Here is a 16,650-nt window from a genome sequence, read left to right as displayed (position 1 = left end):
TAAAAAATAATGTTTTTTTCTACCATAAATAAAATATAAAATAATGTGTGAAATTATTTTACTACATATTACGGAATTGACAAATGACATGTACAAATAATATTATTGATATTAAATTCTGTGATTTATTTTATGTTCACTTCCCATGCAATATGAAAAACAAAAAATGTTTTAATGTCAATCATGAATAAATTATTAAATAACATAATTTTATATAAAATTTATAATAAAAAAAAATTACTTTCCTTTAAGAGAGCATGTAATTTATTTTATTCCTAATATGAAGTTTATATGTAACATTTATAAGATATTAATAACCAAAATAATTATATAGAGACAATATTATGATATATGTTTTCTACTTTTGAATATGAGAGGGCATGTATTGACATTTCAATGTGGAAAATGTGAAACATTAATATAATATTTCAATGTTAACTATCTATATATTATATAAAATAAGTGAAAATAGAAAATATGTTATAGTTAAAACATTTTATTAATGTGTTAAATGAGTACAGACCCATCTTAATTATAGATCTACTAAGAGTCAAGAGGAATGAGTCTCCAGTTGCAAACATTTACTCAACTTTTTCACTTAAAAAGATTGCATCTTGAAATATTTGATATCTCTCGAGGCTTAACAGATCTTGAGTTATGATGGATCTATCTTGATCTAACCATGTGGTTCCTCATGTTCTACCAACTCATGTGTTGCTTAGGTACTTTCTTCTTAGGAATTGTATTTCACATGTTTCTCATTTTATTAAAATTTTAAAACTTAACATATTTTAGTTGGAAATAACTTTAGTTACTTTTTCACCTTTTCGGGTAATTTTTTAAATTCTAAACCTCATGTTTGAAATTAAATCAATAAGTTGGTTAGGTATTTTTCTTGGGAATTGTATTTCACGTGTTTCTATTTTGATTAAAATTTTAGATTTAAGCATATTAGTGTAACCTAACTTGTATACGAAATGACCCTTTTCACAACAATTTTTTTGGTTAATTTTAAAAACTTGAGTTTAAGTTGTTTAATATATAGAATTCAAGTGCCTCGAGGATTTTTTCGGAGTGCTGAATTTTTTTATGCCTTCAAAAATGAATTTTAAATAACAAAAAATCATATTCTTTCTTGAAATTGGTTTTCCTGTAAAAAAAAAGTCTATTGTAGCTACTTTTTTATTTTCATATATTATTTTAAATTCAAAATTCTATGGTTGAAATTAGATTATTGTTAAAAGATAAGACGACAAGTATCATATAATTCTATTAAAAATATGTATGTAGTTGGTCGTAAAAATTGGATCGTAGCCTTTGAGACTATGTTGCCAGGAAACGTGGGTGCGAGGACGGGGACGGGGACGGGGACGAGGACAGGGACGGCATTTTTGGAAACAGGGTGCGTGGGTTCGTCGGGTAATATAATAATATTAAATTTTAATAATTATATTTTATAAATTATAAATTTATAATTAATAATATATACGAAATTTGAATTTGTATATTTTTTCAACTTTAAACAAGAAAACTTTAATGATAATCATTTAAACATGCACATCATTGAACATTCAACATTGACATTGAAATTTCAAAATTTATCACCAAAAAACTGTTCTTTTGAATCTTTTCCGTGTAACCATGACACTGTGACAGCTATGTGAGAGAGCTCAAGGCTACTACTAAAACTTAAAATTCAAAATACATACTAGGATAAATGCAGACTCAGCTATTTTGGTGAAACTTGGGACAGATTTTGTCACACACAGGCTTTAAAATAACTATGCAGCTTAGGTTCATTTGCAAGGATGCCTATCAATGAATCAGGCTGTGGTTGTATAGACCCTTCCTCCTACACAGCCAAGGAGTGTTGGCATTTCTGCCTCCTGCTCTAATTTCAAGACAGCTTCTCTCCTTATTGAAATTGCTCATTCTGGCTGGAGCTTGAGCTTGTAACTTTGCTTTGAATTTTTAGTCTCTCCCATATAAAAACACAATTTTTTCATAGGAGATTCTTCTCAACCTGATAGTGGTCTAGAACTTTCTTGATGTCTAATCATCCACCTGCCCCATGCATGGTGTGCTCTGTGGTAAAGAAATCCCAAAAACAGTGGCAGCCTTACCCTTCCACAAAACACGCTTATCAGTCTTTGTTTCCCAATAAAATGCACAGCAGCCATCTGATGGCTTGAGGGATAGTTTTTCTTTGAGTGCGAAGCTCTGCCTGAATATTAATTATCTAAACATAAAACATCTTACCAGTTTTTAGAGATTACTTGGTGTACAAGTCTGTAGAGACCATATATGATTTAGGCATATTTTCCTAGTTTTAATCTTAACATGATGTTATCAGAATGCTGTGAGAAATTGGCAGATTTTGATACTTAATTTAGCCATTGTCCAAAATAGCCCTTCGCCATTTAACAGCATCAGCTGATTACAGCTTATGGTTGGTCTCAATCCTACTTTCTATTTGACCGAAAATGTCTGGACCTGTATGTGTGCATTTACAGTTTATAATTTGATGGTTATTTGGCTCAGGAATGAATGTTTCATTCCAAATTGATTTACAAGAATTCTTAAAAAACAAGACTTGTAAAAAACTTAAAAAACTGGGTGCGGGTACCCGTGCAACACAGGTTTTGATGGTAAGGACTGTGGAAGAATGTTTCATTCCAAATTGATTTACAAGAATTGATTTAGCGTTTTTTAGGTTTTGTTATAAGTTTTACCTTTGTTATAAGTTATTTTTTAAATTTCAATAAAAAAAAATTATTTGAAAATTAAATTTTTAATATAATTTTTTTATGAAGAACCCAAAGAACCCGAAGAACCCAACCCGAAGAACCCGAAAAACCCAATAACCCAAGCACCTGAAGAACCCAAGAACCCGTTAAAGGAAAAGAACCCAATTTTTTTTTGAAGAACCCGGTTCTTCATGGAAGAACCCAGTTCTTCTGGGTTCGTCTGGGAAGAACCCGTACCCGAATCCGATACTTGGGTGCGGAAACCTGGGACGGGTTCGAGAACCCCACCCCCGGGTGCGGGTACCCATGCAACACAGCTTTGAGATCATTTTTTTGGAATTATTGTATTATACACATAAGATAAAAGTAAAAAAGTGTTATAAAGTGTATTGAAATTATTTGTTAATTTATAGTACATATTTGTCAATAGCTATGTCTATTTTGGAATAGGGTTTCCAAAATTTTAATTTAATTATCAATAATTATTAGGTGGATGATATGGATTTAACATCATGAAACATCAATATTCTTAGTGGTATACACAAATCAAATGTTGAGATTTATCTTCAAAGTAGTTATGTATTTTTAACCCTTTTAATTTAATTGATTAATTAAAAAAAGTGTGGTATGAACAAGTGTCATATGAAGTGAGTTATAGTTTCTTAGGGACAGGTATTGATAAGTCATGATATTAGCCCATTGTATCGTAAGGAATTTTATTTATTAATTAAGAATCTTTGTAGTAAATTCATGTAATCTTATTTCATATATATTTTTAATGTGTATATGTTTAAATTATGCATTAATTATTTTTATAAATAATAATAATTTAAAATAAAATGATAATTTAATTAGTTTTTATGTTTTTGTAATTTTAATAATATAATATATATAATAAAATAATTGTTTGATGTTTATTATTGATTAATATTTATTTTTATTAATAATTTAATTTAAATAACTAAATTAATTCACTATATTACATATTTTAGTGTTTTTTAAATGAAATTTGGTTTTATATTTATTGGTTATGAAGCATCACTTTTGATTTATAATGCACTGATATATAGAGATCAAATTTTCCTTGCAAGTTATATTTTTCATGTAAAATTAAAAATCATTGTAGTTATTGTTCTTAAAACTTAAAAGGTTCCCTCACATGGTAAAAAACATCAAAATTTTGGAAAGTCCCCTTCTATCTTAATATACTTATTTTTTATTAAAGCATTATGATTTGATTTATTTGGCGGATACAACCTCTGGATATGAGCATACATCTACTTGTACGCAATGGTGATCAAAGTTTATAAAAATAATTGTAGTTATTGTTCTTCAAACTTAAAAGGATCCCTCACATGGTAAAAAACATCAAACTTTTGGAATCATATTTGACTTGCTTGTCCCATCTATCTTAATATACTTATTGTTTATTAAAGCATTATGACTTGATTTATTTGGGGGATAAAGCCTCTTGATATGAGCATACATCTACTTGTGTGCAATGGTGATCACGAGTTATTGATATACTAGCATTTTTTTATACACAGATCAATTTGTGAAAGACTATTGAAATATATAAGAAATGAGTTGACAAAAATTAAAACAATTGGAATACATGAAAAATTCAAAAGTCTTTATATGGATATAGGATATTGTACTTATGAATAGAAAATATCTTATTTTATTGTAAGTAATGGTGGGAGGGAGCGGTCTTAAGGAGTTTTTCTTATAAGTATTTAGATATGGTTGTAGGCTATGGAGACCCACTTTCAAGGCTTCATAAACGCCATTATTTGTGATACAATGACCTTATTTACTTATAAGAACCTTTTTCACAACGGTTTCACTACAGGAGAAGAAAGGTGGTGTTGAATTTGAGAACAGCATTGGGCCCGTAACTGGATTCCGTGGTAACAACCGCATACCCACGAGCAAATCTGAACTTGCCCGTCCCTCCAACAACCGCATACTCACACTGCGGTTGATCAAACCTGTCGGTTCCCTGCAACTCCAAAGTGCTGCCGTTGTACTCCATATTCTGGAAGATAACGGTGAAAGCCATGAAGAAATCAAGTCCGGTAACCAGATTTGTGTTCACGTACGTTCCTTGCGCTCGGCCCACAATATTGTCAGAGGCAGATTCGGAGCCAGGAATTTTGGTTATGATATCGCTCATAACTATGACGGTTCCAAACTTGCCCGGGCTTGAAGAAGAGCCATTTAATCCAGCAACTGTAAAGGAACTGAGGTTGCTCCCTTTCAAATTGTCGTGCATGTAGAACACCATGTTGGTCTCACTTTCACCCGCAGCAGACTGCAGCGAGACGATGACGATGATGGCCATGACTGGAAACAAAAGCCCGGAACCCATGGAACAGGAATGGAATAACTTACAAAAAAATATAGATGGGTGAGTTTGCGAGAGAGTATTGCAGCGCTGATGAATAAATAGGTGCTACCAGCCATAAACGACATAGCTTCCAGATCCTAAATCCAGACTCCCATTGTAAATTGGGGTTCAGAGGGCAACCCCAAAGTCAATGGCCAGATCCTACTGGTTTACATAATTTAATATTGATTGATGCTTTTCTATTTTGCCATCTTTTTCCCTAACCATGATGGCCAAATAAAATGGAATGCTCTGCCATTCAGAGATATACACTAAATTGATATTCAGACCTAACGAGCCATTGTTCTAGAAGATGCAGATATAATATAAGATGTATGGGGCCGTTTTCATCCGAATATTTTTATGCTGTGTGGCACCATTTGAGAACATCTCATGGTCGTTGGAAGCACGAAACCTAATTATGATTTCTCAAATGTAAATACTATCTCAGTTTTCTCCAGAATACTCTAAACATTATCATGGAACTCTCAACATTATCCATGAAAAATTGAATGAAATTTTCTTGCACACTTCTACTAAGATGGGCTACAAACGAAGTTGTAACCCCCTGCCATTCTACACTAAAACCTCCATCATATAACTGATTAACACAGGGAGTATCCGAATTAAACCTCCAAGGAGTTTGAATTTGCACAAGATAGCTTGCACCGAATATTATGACTTCGAAGTCATTAATTTTGATAATGATCAACATAATTTGTTAAAATCAGAAACCAAAATATTTGTATAACATATAAAATCAGAAATCAAAATATTTGTATAACATATATAGAATTAGTATGGGGGGCTATATCATTTAGCGTGGGGAATCTGGTTTTTTCATGTACACTCCATATTTTTCGGTATTTGGTTTCTTCTAAACACTATGATATTGGCAGGTTGAGATTTACAAAGTCGTCATGGTAACCATATTATTAACTTAAAAAATTTAGAACTGAAAATGAGAATATAAATTTCTTTTTTCGTTTTAGCAATTTTTTATTTATTTATTTATTTATTTTAAGGTTTTAGTTTTTATTTTATTTTTCCTCTTGACCTTTCTCTTTCTAAAATAGGTTTGTTGCAATATTACAAGTTTTTGTTAATATAACTAAAAATATAATATGATGGAATTTTTTTTTTTTAATTTATAGATTATTAATATTTTCTGGTTACAATTCTTATCCTATAATTCTAGCTCTATATAATTTAAATTTGCTATATTTCTAATTAAGGGAAATAAGCCATCCTCCAACAAATAATGTTCCTATAAATTTGATAATAATAATATTAGTAAATAATTATTAAATATATTGAAATAAAATATTTTAAATTGAATTATTCCCGACAATTAGTTTTCAACTAAGTATATTTTTTTATTTAATGGGAATAAGTCAACCCCTAATGAATAATACTATATATAGTGATAATATTAAATAATTATTTTATATAAATCGATAATTTTGAAAGAGAATATTTTATATCTAATTATTTCACAATACCTAGTTTTTAACTAATTATATATTATTTTAACAAATATTTCCCTACCACCAATTCTTAAATAAAGAAATTTAACTAAGTTACCAACGGCTAATTGTGGGCAATGATGCATCAATGCTTTTTATACATTGGTTTCTCACCTTATCCCGACGATGAATCACATTAGTTGGTTTGAAACGTCTACCAAATCCTAACAATGTGATTAATCCCAAAGGCTTATATCTAAAAATAAAATATTATGTATAATAATAATAAAAATATTGTTTATGAGGTATTGTATAGATGGTGATTAGGTACTCTATTAGGACGCTTCTTGATGTGAAGTTATCCGTTCAATTCCCTGCCCCAATTAGGGTGATATATATATATATATATATATATATATATATATATTCTTAATTTATAGCCAACATAAAGTATAATTAATTTGTTATGTGGGAATCAAGTTAATGACCCTTTAAAAAAGATAATCAATTTGCCACTAAGTTTGGTGCTAAATGACCCGGATGCGGGTGCCACGCAGGGGGGGGATAGTACGCCACATGGTCTACATGGGCGGGCTCAAGCTCAAACTTGGAATTAAATGCTCCACGCCGCCCTGGTGGGCAAGCGTGAGAGCTAGAGATCGAGGGGACGGCCATTTATGGAAGCAGCTGCGCTCCATACACTGTGGCAGAGGCGAGTTATGGCTCACCAGAACCAATGCATACCATTGCAGCATAAGACTGGAGAGAATTGGGAATGTTTGTCTGTTCGATTTGTGGAGGAGGGTCTCTGTGCGTCAAGGCTCAGAGCGCAGGCACGAAGACTCCCTCTGGTTCACGGAAGTGGTGAACGGGCAGCAAAAGGGATTGCAGGTAGTTTGGAAACCATGGCGCCGAGACAGAGGCCCTTCAGTCGTCGCGGTACAGGACGAGGCGGATCCTCACGCCCCCCGGTTAACCCGTCTTCAAATTGTTGCCGCTGTCTGTGCCACAGGGTGGAGGAAGCCAACCCCATCCAGTCGCAGCAATTTCTGGATGCCAGACCGCAGGACCCAAGAGCTGCCCCGCTACCTGCGTTTGGCACAGCGATTTTCTCTTTCAGCAACGCCCAAGGTAATTCCAGCATTCAAGCTCATGTTTCAGTATTATTCATGGAAGAGGCGAAAGAAGAAGGGGGGGAGCAACCCAGTGCCCCAACTCATCCTGCAGAGAGCTCCAAGGCTGCTGAGGAAAAAGCTGGGGCACAATCTGAGCCAGGAGCTGCTCCACCAGCCTCTCAACCAGCACCAGCGAAAGGCAAAGCCAAGTATGACTGGGGACCCCCACCAGAAGGCGAATACTGGATTTACCCGGAAGATTCGGAAGAAGATTCGGATGAATAGATGCTGGCTCAAGCAAGTTTCAGTCCTCAGCCCGAGCTCAGGTTTTTTTGTTAACTGCTTCCCCTATCAACAATGCTTAATGTCAGGCGTGAATAGTTTTGTTTGGTTAGTCAATTATGCTGTTCAATGCATGTCCATTCCCCTGCGAGGGACTCTGATGAATTTCTTCAACTTCTCTCTTTTGCCCCTGCGTGGGATAGACATTTTCGTTTTGTTTGGTTTTCAAAGTTCCACAGCTCTGCGTGGGCTTCCAGCTTCAGTTGTGGGTTCAATGATATCACCCCTGCGTGGGCGCTTAGTTACAAAGGAGAATGCCCCTGCGCGGGTAGCTGTCTTAGTGAATCTCTATGATCCAGAGTGCCACCCCAGGCCTCTGTCGACTTGTAAACCTGGATGTAATTGCTTGCTGTTGTTACTGTAAATAATAGAAGTAGCGTAGTTTCAACGATAAAAAAAAAAAAAAGTTTGGTGCTAAATGATATTAAGAAGAATTTAGATTTTGTAAGGACACTAAGTAATGCAAAATGATACTAAGAGCATGATCCATAAATTATCCTGGATATTTCACTAGATAATTAGTTACTATAGATCTGATAAAAAGAATTATACTCAAAATCGAAAATCTATACTATGAGTGTTATTTTCCCTAGACTTTGATTTATTAAGGTACTGTTTTTATGCATGTAATATAGAAAATACAGAAAATAGAGTATTAAGTATAATAATAATAATAATAATAATAAATATTGTTTATGGGGTATTGCATATATGGTGATTAGGTACTCTATTAGGACACTCCTTGATGAAAAGTTACCATTCAATTCCCTGCCCCAATCCGGGTGATATATTAGATATGATAAAGACGTAGCCAAGCTTACCAAAAAAAAATTATTATGAAAATTTAAATTATATATATATTCTTAATTTATTACCAACATAAAGTATAATTAATTTTTTATGTGGGAATCAAGTTAATGACCCTTTAAAAAACATAATCAATTTGCCACTAAGTTTGATGCTAAATGATATTAAGAAGAATTTAGATTTTGTAAAGACACTAAGTATTGCAAAATGATACTAAGAGCATGATCCATAAACTATCTTGGATATTTCACTAGTTAGTTCATCACCATAGATCTGATAAAAAAGTTATACTCAAAATCCAAAATCTATACTATGAGTGTTATTTTCCCTAGACTTGGATTTATTAACTTATTGTTTTTATGCATGTAATATAGAAAATACAAAAAATAGAGAATACATGAAAATACAATCTAAGGCACTCACAATCAAAACTGAGCAAGTAGTAGCAAAATTTCTTGATGATAAAGTATTCACCAAATTCAAGATACCTTGGGAGATAATTATTGATGGAGGGACTAAATTCACTTCAATTTTCATTGACTATTTGATTGTAAGATACAAGATCGAACACAGGGTTACTACATCATATCACCTAGGCCAATGGGAAAGTAGAGGGAAAAAACAAAATTCTTGAGGTAATCATCACTAAGACTGTTAGATTACACCTCAATGATTAGGATAGAAAACTCCTTGAAACTCTATAGGTCTACAAGACAGCATGGAGGACTACTACTAGCTACACCCCATATGAACTGGTATACAAAAGGAGAGTATTGTTTCCAATTGAAACAATGATCTAGACACTTATAATAGTTGTAAAACTTGGAATGGAATTATCTAAAGTTCAATAGCAGCTATTCTAAATCAATGAATTAAATGAACCTCATCAGGATGCCTTGCACCAAATAGAAATAGTAAAACATTAAATAGCTCAGCGCCCAGATAATATCATCAAGGAGAAGAAATTGAAAGATGTAGACCCAACATTACTATTTGACTCGAAGTTCAAGGATTTTAGAGGGAAGTTCTGCACTTGATGGCTTGAGTCTTATGAGATTGATATTTTGTATGATAACGGGGCTGTCGAACTTCATGCCATTGATAAAGAGAGAACTCCTTTGATGGAAAATGGACATAGGCCTCATTTGCATCATAAACCTTTGTCCAAGAAACCCTTTTTGAGCAAGATCACTTATGTATGGCCTAACCAAGAGATTGTCAATAAAGGAACCCCTTATAGCTTATTCATTCCAACACCATTGATTTGGATTTGATCATTATATTATTTTTCATCCATTTGATGCTTTTAAACTGGAAAATGTGGAGGAATTAGCTCACATAACCATTTTCACTGGTGGTTCAAATTTTGGAAAATCAGGGTGTGAAAACTTTTGGTATTAGTTTGAGGCATCAATGATTTTTTGGGATAAACTTTTTCTAATTAATCATACACCCATTCACATTATTTTACACATAGATTCCTTTCTGATGGCACAATAACCACCTCAATTAGAGTCTGGATGCAAAATATATGCCACCCAAAAGTTGACCTTCCTGTTTTGACCATTATAATTTATGAGGATATCATGTCAACCCCCATTATTCATGGAAAAGGAGCTAGCCAAGTGATCATGATGAAGAAAAATCTAGAAGAGTACTTATTGTAACTCTAGTTAAGAGTTGAGGAGTCAAACTTGACCACTATTAGGTTGTCGAGTTGTATTATAAACGGGTCATTAAGAGGAAAAGGGGTTCCATTCTATTTGAGTGAATTTTGTTTGATAAATGAGCAGAGTAGCCAAGAGTGGATGGGGATAGGGAAAACAAAGAGGATTTGTATATCGTAGTAGTCCATGGGCCACAGACCTCACTTCTTTATATTTGCATCCATTTTCCATTTAGAGAAAAAGAGCAGAGTGGCATCGTCTTCCAATTAGGTTTTCTCTGAAAAGGATTTCCCAAATTATATCTTCTGTTAATTTGTCACTTGTGAGTTTTATTTAATTGTTTTCTATTTTCTACATAATAATAATTTGCATGCATATGCAATAAACAGTAATTAATGGATCTAGAAATCTAAGAAGAAATAAACCCTCATAGTGTAGATTTTAGATTTTCAATTAAATTTTAGTTGATATGATGTGATGAATTGTCTAGTTGAATATCCATAGACAGTTTATAGATCATATTGATATTATAGAAATTTTATTTGGGTATATTTTGGGGACTTGTAGGGGATCAAGATCTGTTAAGCCAAAATCATACAACCCCAACCATAGCTGACCAATATGTCAATAACCCTCATGATCCCATAGAGGAGAGGTTTGCATGACTAGAAACACAAGTCACATATAAATTATAATGTGATCCTTCTCAAGGCAACCCTAACCAATAAAATTGAATTGTTCGAAGATGATGGAGTTTCTAATACGAAGGTCATATTAGATGGGAAATCAACACATTAGGAAGATCTAAAGAGGGAGCTTAAGAAAGAAGTTGAAAGGATCAACCCAATTTGAGTTCCATGAACCATTCATATTCCCTATTCAAAATGGTAGCAAAGGTTGACATCAAGTTGTATCAAGGTGAGATTGACACTTAGAAGCTAAATCACCAGTTGCAGCAAAATATAAGTTTATTCCAACATTCATATATAGATGAAGAGAAAAATGTTTCAACTATTCAACTAAAATTAGAGGGGTAATGCCCTAACCTGGTGGGAAATCCACATAGATAATTTGAGGTTGGAGGGATATACTCTAACGACTAAGTGGGATGATTTCAAAACCATCATAAAGTCACAGTTTTACTTGGTTATGTAGAGGACCTATGGATCTCATGGCATTACTTTAGGAAGAAGCAGGGATAGAGTGTATAGGAGTACACCACATAGTTATAAATATGGCCATAATGTTGGGTATCTCTCCAAAGAACCTAGACGTACTCCTCGATTATATGGGGGTCTACATAGTCATCTATGGAATTAAGTGATGCTTTCAAAACCTAGATTGGTCGACGATGCTTGTGTATAGGAACAATAGCTAAAGAACATTAGCTAGAGTAAAGGGAAATTAAGTGAGTCGAAGTAGAAGGAGCTCTGGGATTATTCTGAGGTGAAGAAGAAATTAAAAGGGATGAAAAGAAGATAACAACCATAACACACCAATTCAAAGATCCCAACAACCACTGCAAGCATTGTAACATTGATAGTGATAGAGAGGAGAATTTTGGAAGTTTCATTCAATTATTAACCTAGAGAACAAAAAGAATGGTAATAAGAAGAAGAATCTCATGGCTACTGATTCAAGCAAATAGGTTAAAAGTCACCCAGACTTGGATGAGAAGATCATTTATAAATGAATATAAAATTATGTGAATTTGAGTATCCTTCAGCAATAGGAAGAGAATGAAAAGGCTAGACTCTTCCACATAAAGGTATAGGTCAAGAAGACAAGGGTTAATGTTTTTCTCAACTTAAGATCACGCATGAATCTCATTGAGAGTTGGTCAAAAAATTGAAATTGAAATTTTGTGATCATCGATGCCCATATCCATTGGGATAGATAAATAAGGATGCAAAAATAAAGGTAACAAAACAATGTAAAATTACATTATTATCAATGTTGCTTTATTGATGAAGTCTAACTAGATGCATTTCACCTTGATGTATGTGGAGTGGTGTTTGGAAGTCCACATATGTATATGTGGGATGCAATATTCATGTGGAGAGCCAACCAATACCACCTCATCAACAATGAAAATCTTTCACCATCAATGGATATAAGGGAATGTACAAAATTTTAGTTGTAAGTGTCAACCAATCCAAGAAATTTATCAATTCTATAAAAATGTATGTTTTACTAAATTTTTAAGAGAAAAACCAATATGTAGCATAGTTACCAAGAGAAAAGTCAACCTTCAATGCATCTACTAAGAAATCACAACAACAATTAGATGATTTGTTATAGGTATAAAAGGATGTGTTCCAGGTGCCTAAATGGTTACCACCCAAGAGGGAAGTTAAGAAAAAGATCTAAATATTTCCTGACTCCCCATTACCAAACATTAGGCTATACAAGGAGCTCGTTATAGAAGAAACTGAGGTGAAGAAATAGTTTTGACGACCGCTGGAACAGGGTATCATTCGACCACGTAATTGATCATATGGATCACCCATCATCATTGTGACAAATAAGGATGAGACTTAGTAGATATATAGTGATTACAGGGCATTAAAAAAGGATTGACCACCTCTTGACGGTGTTCGACCCACCAACATTCAGGGGATCACCCTAGTATGAAGTCCCAACTAGACCTCACATAGTTTGGTGTGGGAGTCCCATCCGGTATGATGGCCCGACTGCCATTGTATTAGGGATCTACCTCAACTCTTGCTTATCAGCATAAGAGAGTGGTCTGCTTTGTCTTCGAGAAGTGAGGTTCACGTGCCTAGTGAGTGTAAGTGTGACTTGTGTCAATAGTTCTTTCACTATAAAGGGAGAGGGTGGGAGTGAGTCCCAAGTTGGTTGGGATGAAGTCCCAACTTGGCTAGGAATGCACAACATAATAGGACGTGCACAACTTCCAGAGGAGCAGTCCACACAGATGTGACAGTCACAACAAACAAGCTAAGATAACACGTACAACACTTAGCGGACGAGTCCACACAAGTGCAACGGTTGTTACAACAAGTTTTATCTGAAAGATCTGTATGATGTCTGAGAGAGTAGTTTACATGGGCGAGACAATGTTAACAACATATACAACACATTTCCATTAATAGATTATGTATTACAACAAGTGAAATAGTTCAAATGTAGAACATAGATTAAAGCAACTTGCAGTACAAGTGTTAAAGATTAGTCTTACAATAGACACAATGCATGTGTGAAAATGTGTTGGCCTATTAGCGGGCTTCTGAATTAAGTGAAAGTTCCAAGAGACATCGTTACACCATACATCACTAACCTCGAGCGCGGGGCATTGATTCAATACTTACTCCTCAAAGGAAAGATTACAGACTCTCTTGGCTGTGAGGGAGGAGATGAGGTAAAAAATTCCTTTCCATGTACAAATGAGGGGGTATTTATAGCCACGGGTGAAACTGACCCTTGTGGTTGTTCGACTACCCTCATTACTGTTTGACTTCCATGACTTTTCGACTTTGCATGACTCTTTGTACAACAAATGGGTCTGTTGGATTTCCACGCTACATTACATCGATTTAAAACATAACCCATAGTAGGGATGTGGATGACATGACTTGACATGAAAGTGTCGGTACATTCGTGTTACTACTAGAGTGCATGTCAAGCTATAGTGTTGTTGGGTGATGAGTATCTTCATGGTGTATCACAGACACACCTCCGAATGGAAAATTGCGTGGAGTTTTCGATGGTCTTTGGTTCAATTGATGAAGATTTGGTATGTTTTTCCTTGCTTGCATGTTGGAAGGCTTGACAGGCTCATCTGTTCACGAAAGGCATGTTCGTCCGTTCGTTCGTCCATGATCACATTTTGCATGTTTTCTTATCTGTTCATCCGTGAACACATCATTGCATGATCATCCATTCACAAGCACATCTCTTCACATGCATCTTCCATTCGTCCATTGGTTAACCTGTCCTTCTGCATGTGCTCCCTTCATTCATCCCTCTCATTGTCGTGCCATGTTTGTCAATGTACCTATGCCTGCAGTCACTTATGATGAGATGAAATTCAATCCAAAACCTCCTAGTCTACCATGACACATGATCATTTCAGATGTAGGTGACCGGGAGAGGCTGCAAGGTTGCAAAGCAAGATGATGGCTCTAGGCACTGCTGATGAAAACTGCGTAAGAGTCATTGTGTGATGGAGATGGGCAATCCAAGTCGACAGTGACTATCCACGAGGTCTGGCTCGACTGGAAGACAAAATTGCGCAAATTTTGGGAGGGACAGTCTGGGCTGCAGGAAGGAAAGGTAGGCGGAATCTGCGTAGTTTCCGTAACGAATGGGCAGTAGGGGCAAGAAGGAAAAATTTGCGCAATTTTCTGGAGGAACTACCCAGGCTACAAGGAGGATCAGCAGATAGAGATTGCATAGTTTTTGGAAGGAACTGCCCGGAAGCCTGGTAACCAAAACTGCACAATTCCCAGAGGGAACTCGTAATTGGATACTAGGTCACTGGCAGCCAAAACTGTGCAATTCCTAGAAGAAATCGGCAGTTGGCTGTTGGGTCATTGAAAGCCAAAACTGCCAAATTCCTTGAAGGAATTAGAAGTTGGTTGCTGGGTCACTGGCACTAGAAACTGGGCAATTCCCAAAGGGAACTGGAAGTTAGTTGTTGGGTCATTGGCACCAGAAACTGCGCAATTCCTAGAGGGAACTGGAAGTTGGTTGTTGGGTCATTTGCAGCAGAAACTGTGCAATTCCTAGAGGCAATTGGCAGTCTGCTACTAGGAGCTGCTAGCGAAGGAAACTGCACTGATGCTAGGAGGTCGACCTACTAACCATCTCTCCGCAATTTCTGAGTTGAGTGGACTACTGGACAGTAGAAGGGATTCTCATGAAAACTGCGCAATTTCCTAGATGAGCAGTCGATCGACAGTTGGGATGATTGACTGAGAAAACTATGCAATTCTCTGAGGGAGATAGGGATGGGAACTTGGTGTCTATCTAACCTGTCTACGCAATTTCCTCTGTCAACTGAGCAGGTAAGGTTAGTGGCCTCTGTGCAATTTTTGAGGGGCGTGAGGCCCAAGGTGACTACCAAGTCCGACTGTCTGGGTGGTTAGCATGAAATTTGATTGAATTGCTTGCGAGAAGCACAACTTGAAAAGACTTTCTTGGTGCTTTTGTGTTGTTATGGTTGACAGTCAATTGAGTCGATGGTGGGGTGATGGTTCGGCTATCAAAGGGGAGTCTAATCATCAAAACTTCAGCAAAAATGACTAAGTGTGTGAAAGATCGAAAGATGCATAGGTGAACATGCAAACACTATAGAAATTTCTCTATAGATCAGCTAGCTCTGATACCATGTAGAAATTATGAAAATTCTCTACAAATCTCACTCTAACTGTAGATTAACTTGATATTGCAATATACCAAAGAAAAATACTATAACCTACTTCTACTATAAATTTGCGGAAGCTTAAAATTGAGCAAGATCAAGCTGAACACATATAACTAGAAGAAGAAGAATCAATACACATGAAACACAGAAAATACTGAGGGGAAAGCCTCAACTAAAAACCCCACAATCTATATTATCATACAAAGTGGAAATACATTAGAATTATACAAAGCCTTAGCTCTCACAGCTAGCCATCTCTCAGTACAAACCTCCTGGATGCTCACAGGCAATCAAAGCTTCTCACAAGCCTTCTCCTCTGCTCTCCAAGCTCCTATTTCCTTGCATTGTTTCTCCTGGGTGATCCTCCTATTACCAAGTGGAAGACTCTCCACCAAGTGGAACACTGATCTCTCACACTGATCTCACACCCTGTTAGAACTACGCAATCCTCAAGGAACCTTACCTTGAGTGCATGCATGAGTTTCCTTCATAGGAAAACACAGGCAACTGATAGTACATTGTCCTTATCTTTAATATCAACTAGGTCTTTCTTAGAATAGACATGCATGAGTTTCAGATGAAGGAATCTTTAGTTATCTGGAGTACACTGGTTGAGTGCATGCATGCATCAACTGACTGATAACTCACAATCATAGAAAATTTTAGGGGCGAATGTTCGCCCTTTGGTGAAATTAAGGGGTTTTAAATTTTTAGTGGGCGAATATTTT

General features: G+C 35.4%; 1 protein-coding gene across 1 annotated transcript; it reads right to left on the bottom strand.

The window, feature by feature from the left end:
• Positions 1-4,452: 4,452 nt before the first annotated feature.
• Positions 4,453-5,152, bottom strand: LOC149155727 (dirigent protein 11-like). Its single transcript, XM_089443621.1, has one exon. The coding sequence runs from the start codon at positions 5,116-5,118 to the stop codon at positions 4,594-4,596; it is 525 nt and encodes a 174-aa protein (XP_089299747.1). The 5' UTR covers positions 5,119-5,152; the 3' UTR covers positions 4,453-4,593.
• Between the last annotated feature and the right edge of the window lie 11,498 nt (positions 5,153-16,650).

Source organism: Pinus tabuliformis, chromosome 9 (genome assembly GCF_031772625.1).
Source record: "Pinus tabuliformis cultivar Carrire ecotype Pingquan chromosome 9, CPIR1, whole genome shotgun sequence".
NCBI lineage: Eukaryota > Viridiplantae > Streptophyta > Pinopsida > Pinales > Pinaceae > Pinus > Pinus tabuliformis.
This window is presented reverse-complemented; position numbering and strand designations above follow the sequence as displayed.

Excerpts from the sequence above, each read along its gene's own strand:
- LOC149155727 (XM_089443621.1), bottom strand. The coding sequence starts at position 5,118 with ATGGGTTCCGGGCTTTTGTTTCCAGTCATGGCCATCATCGTCATCGTC.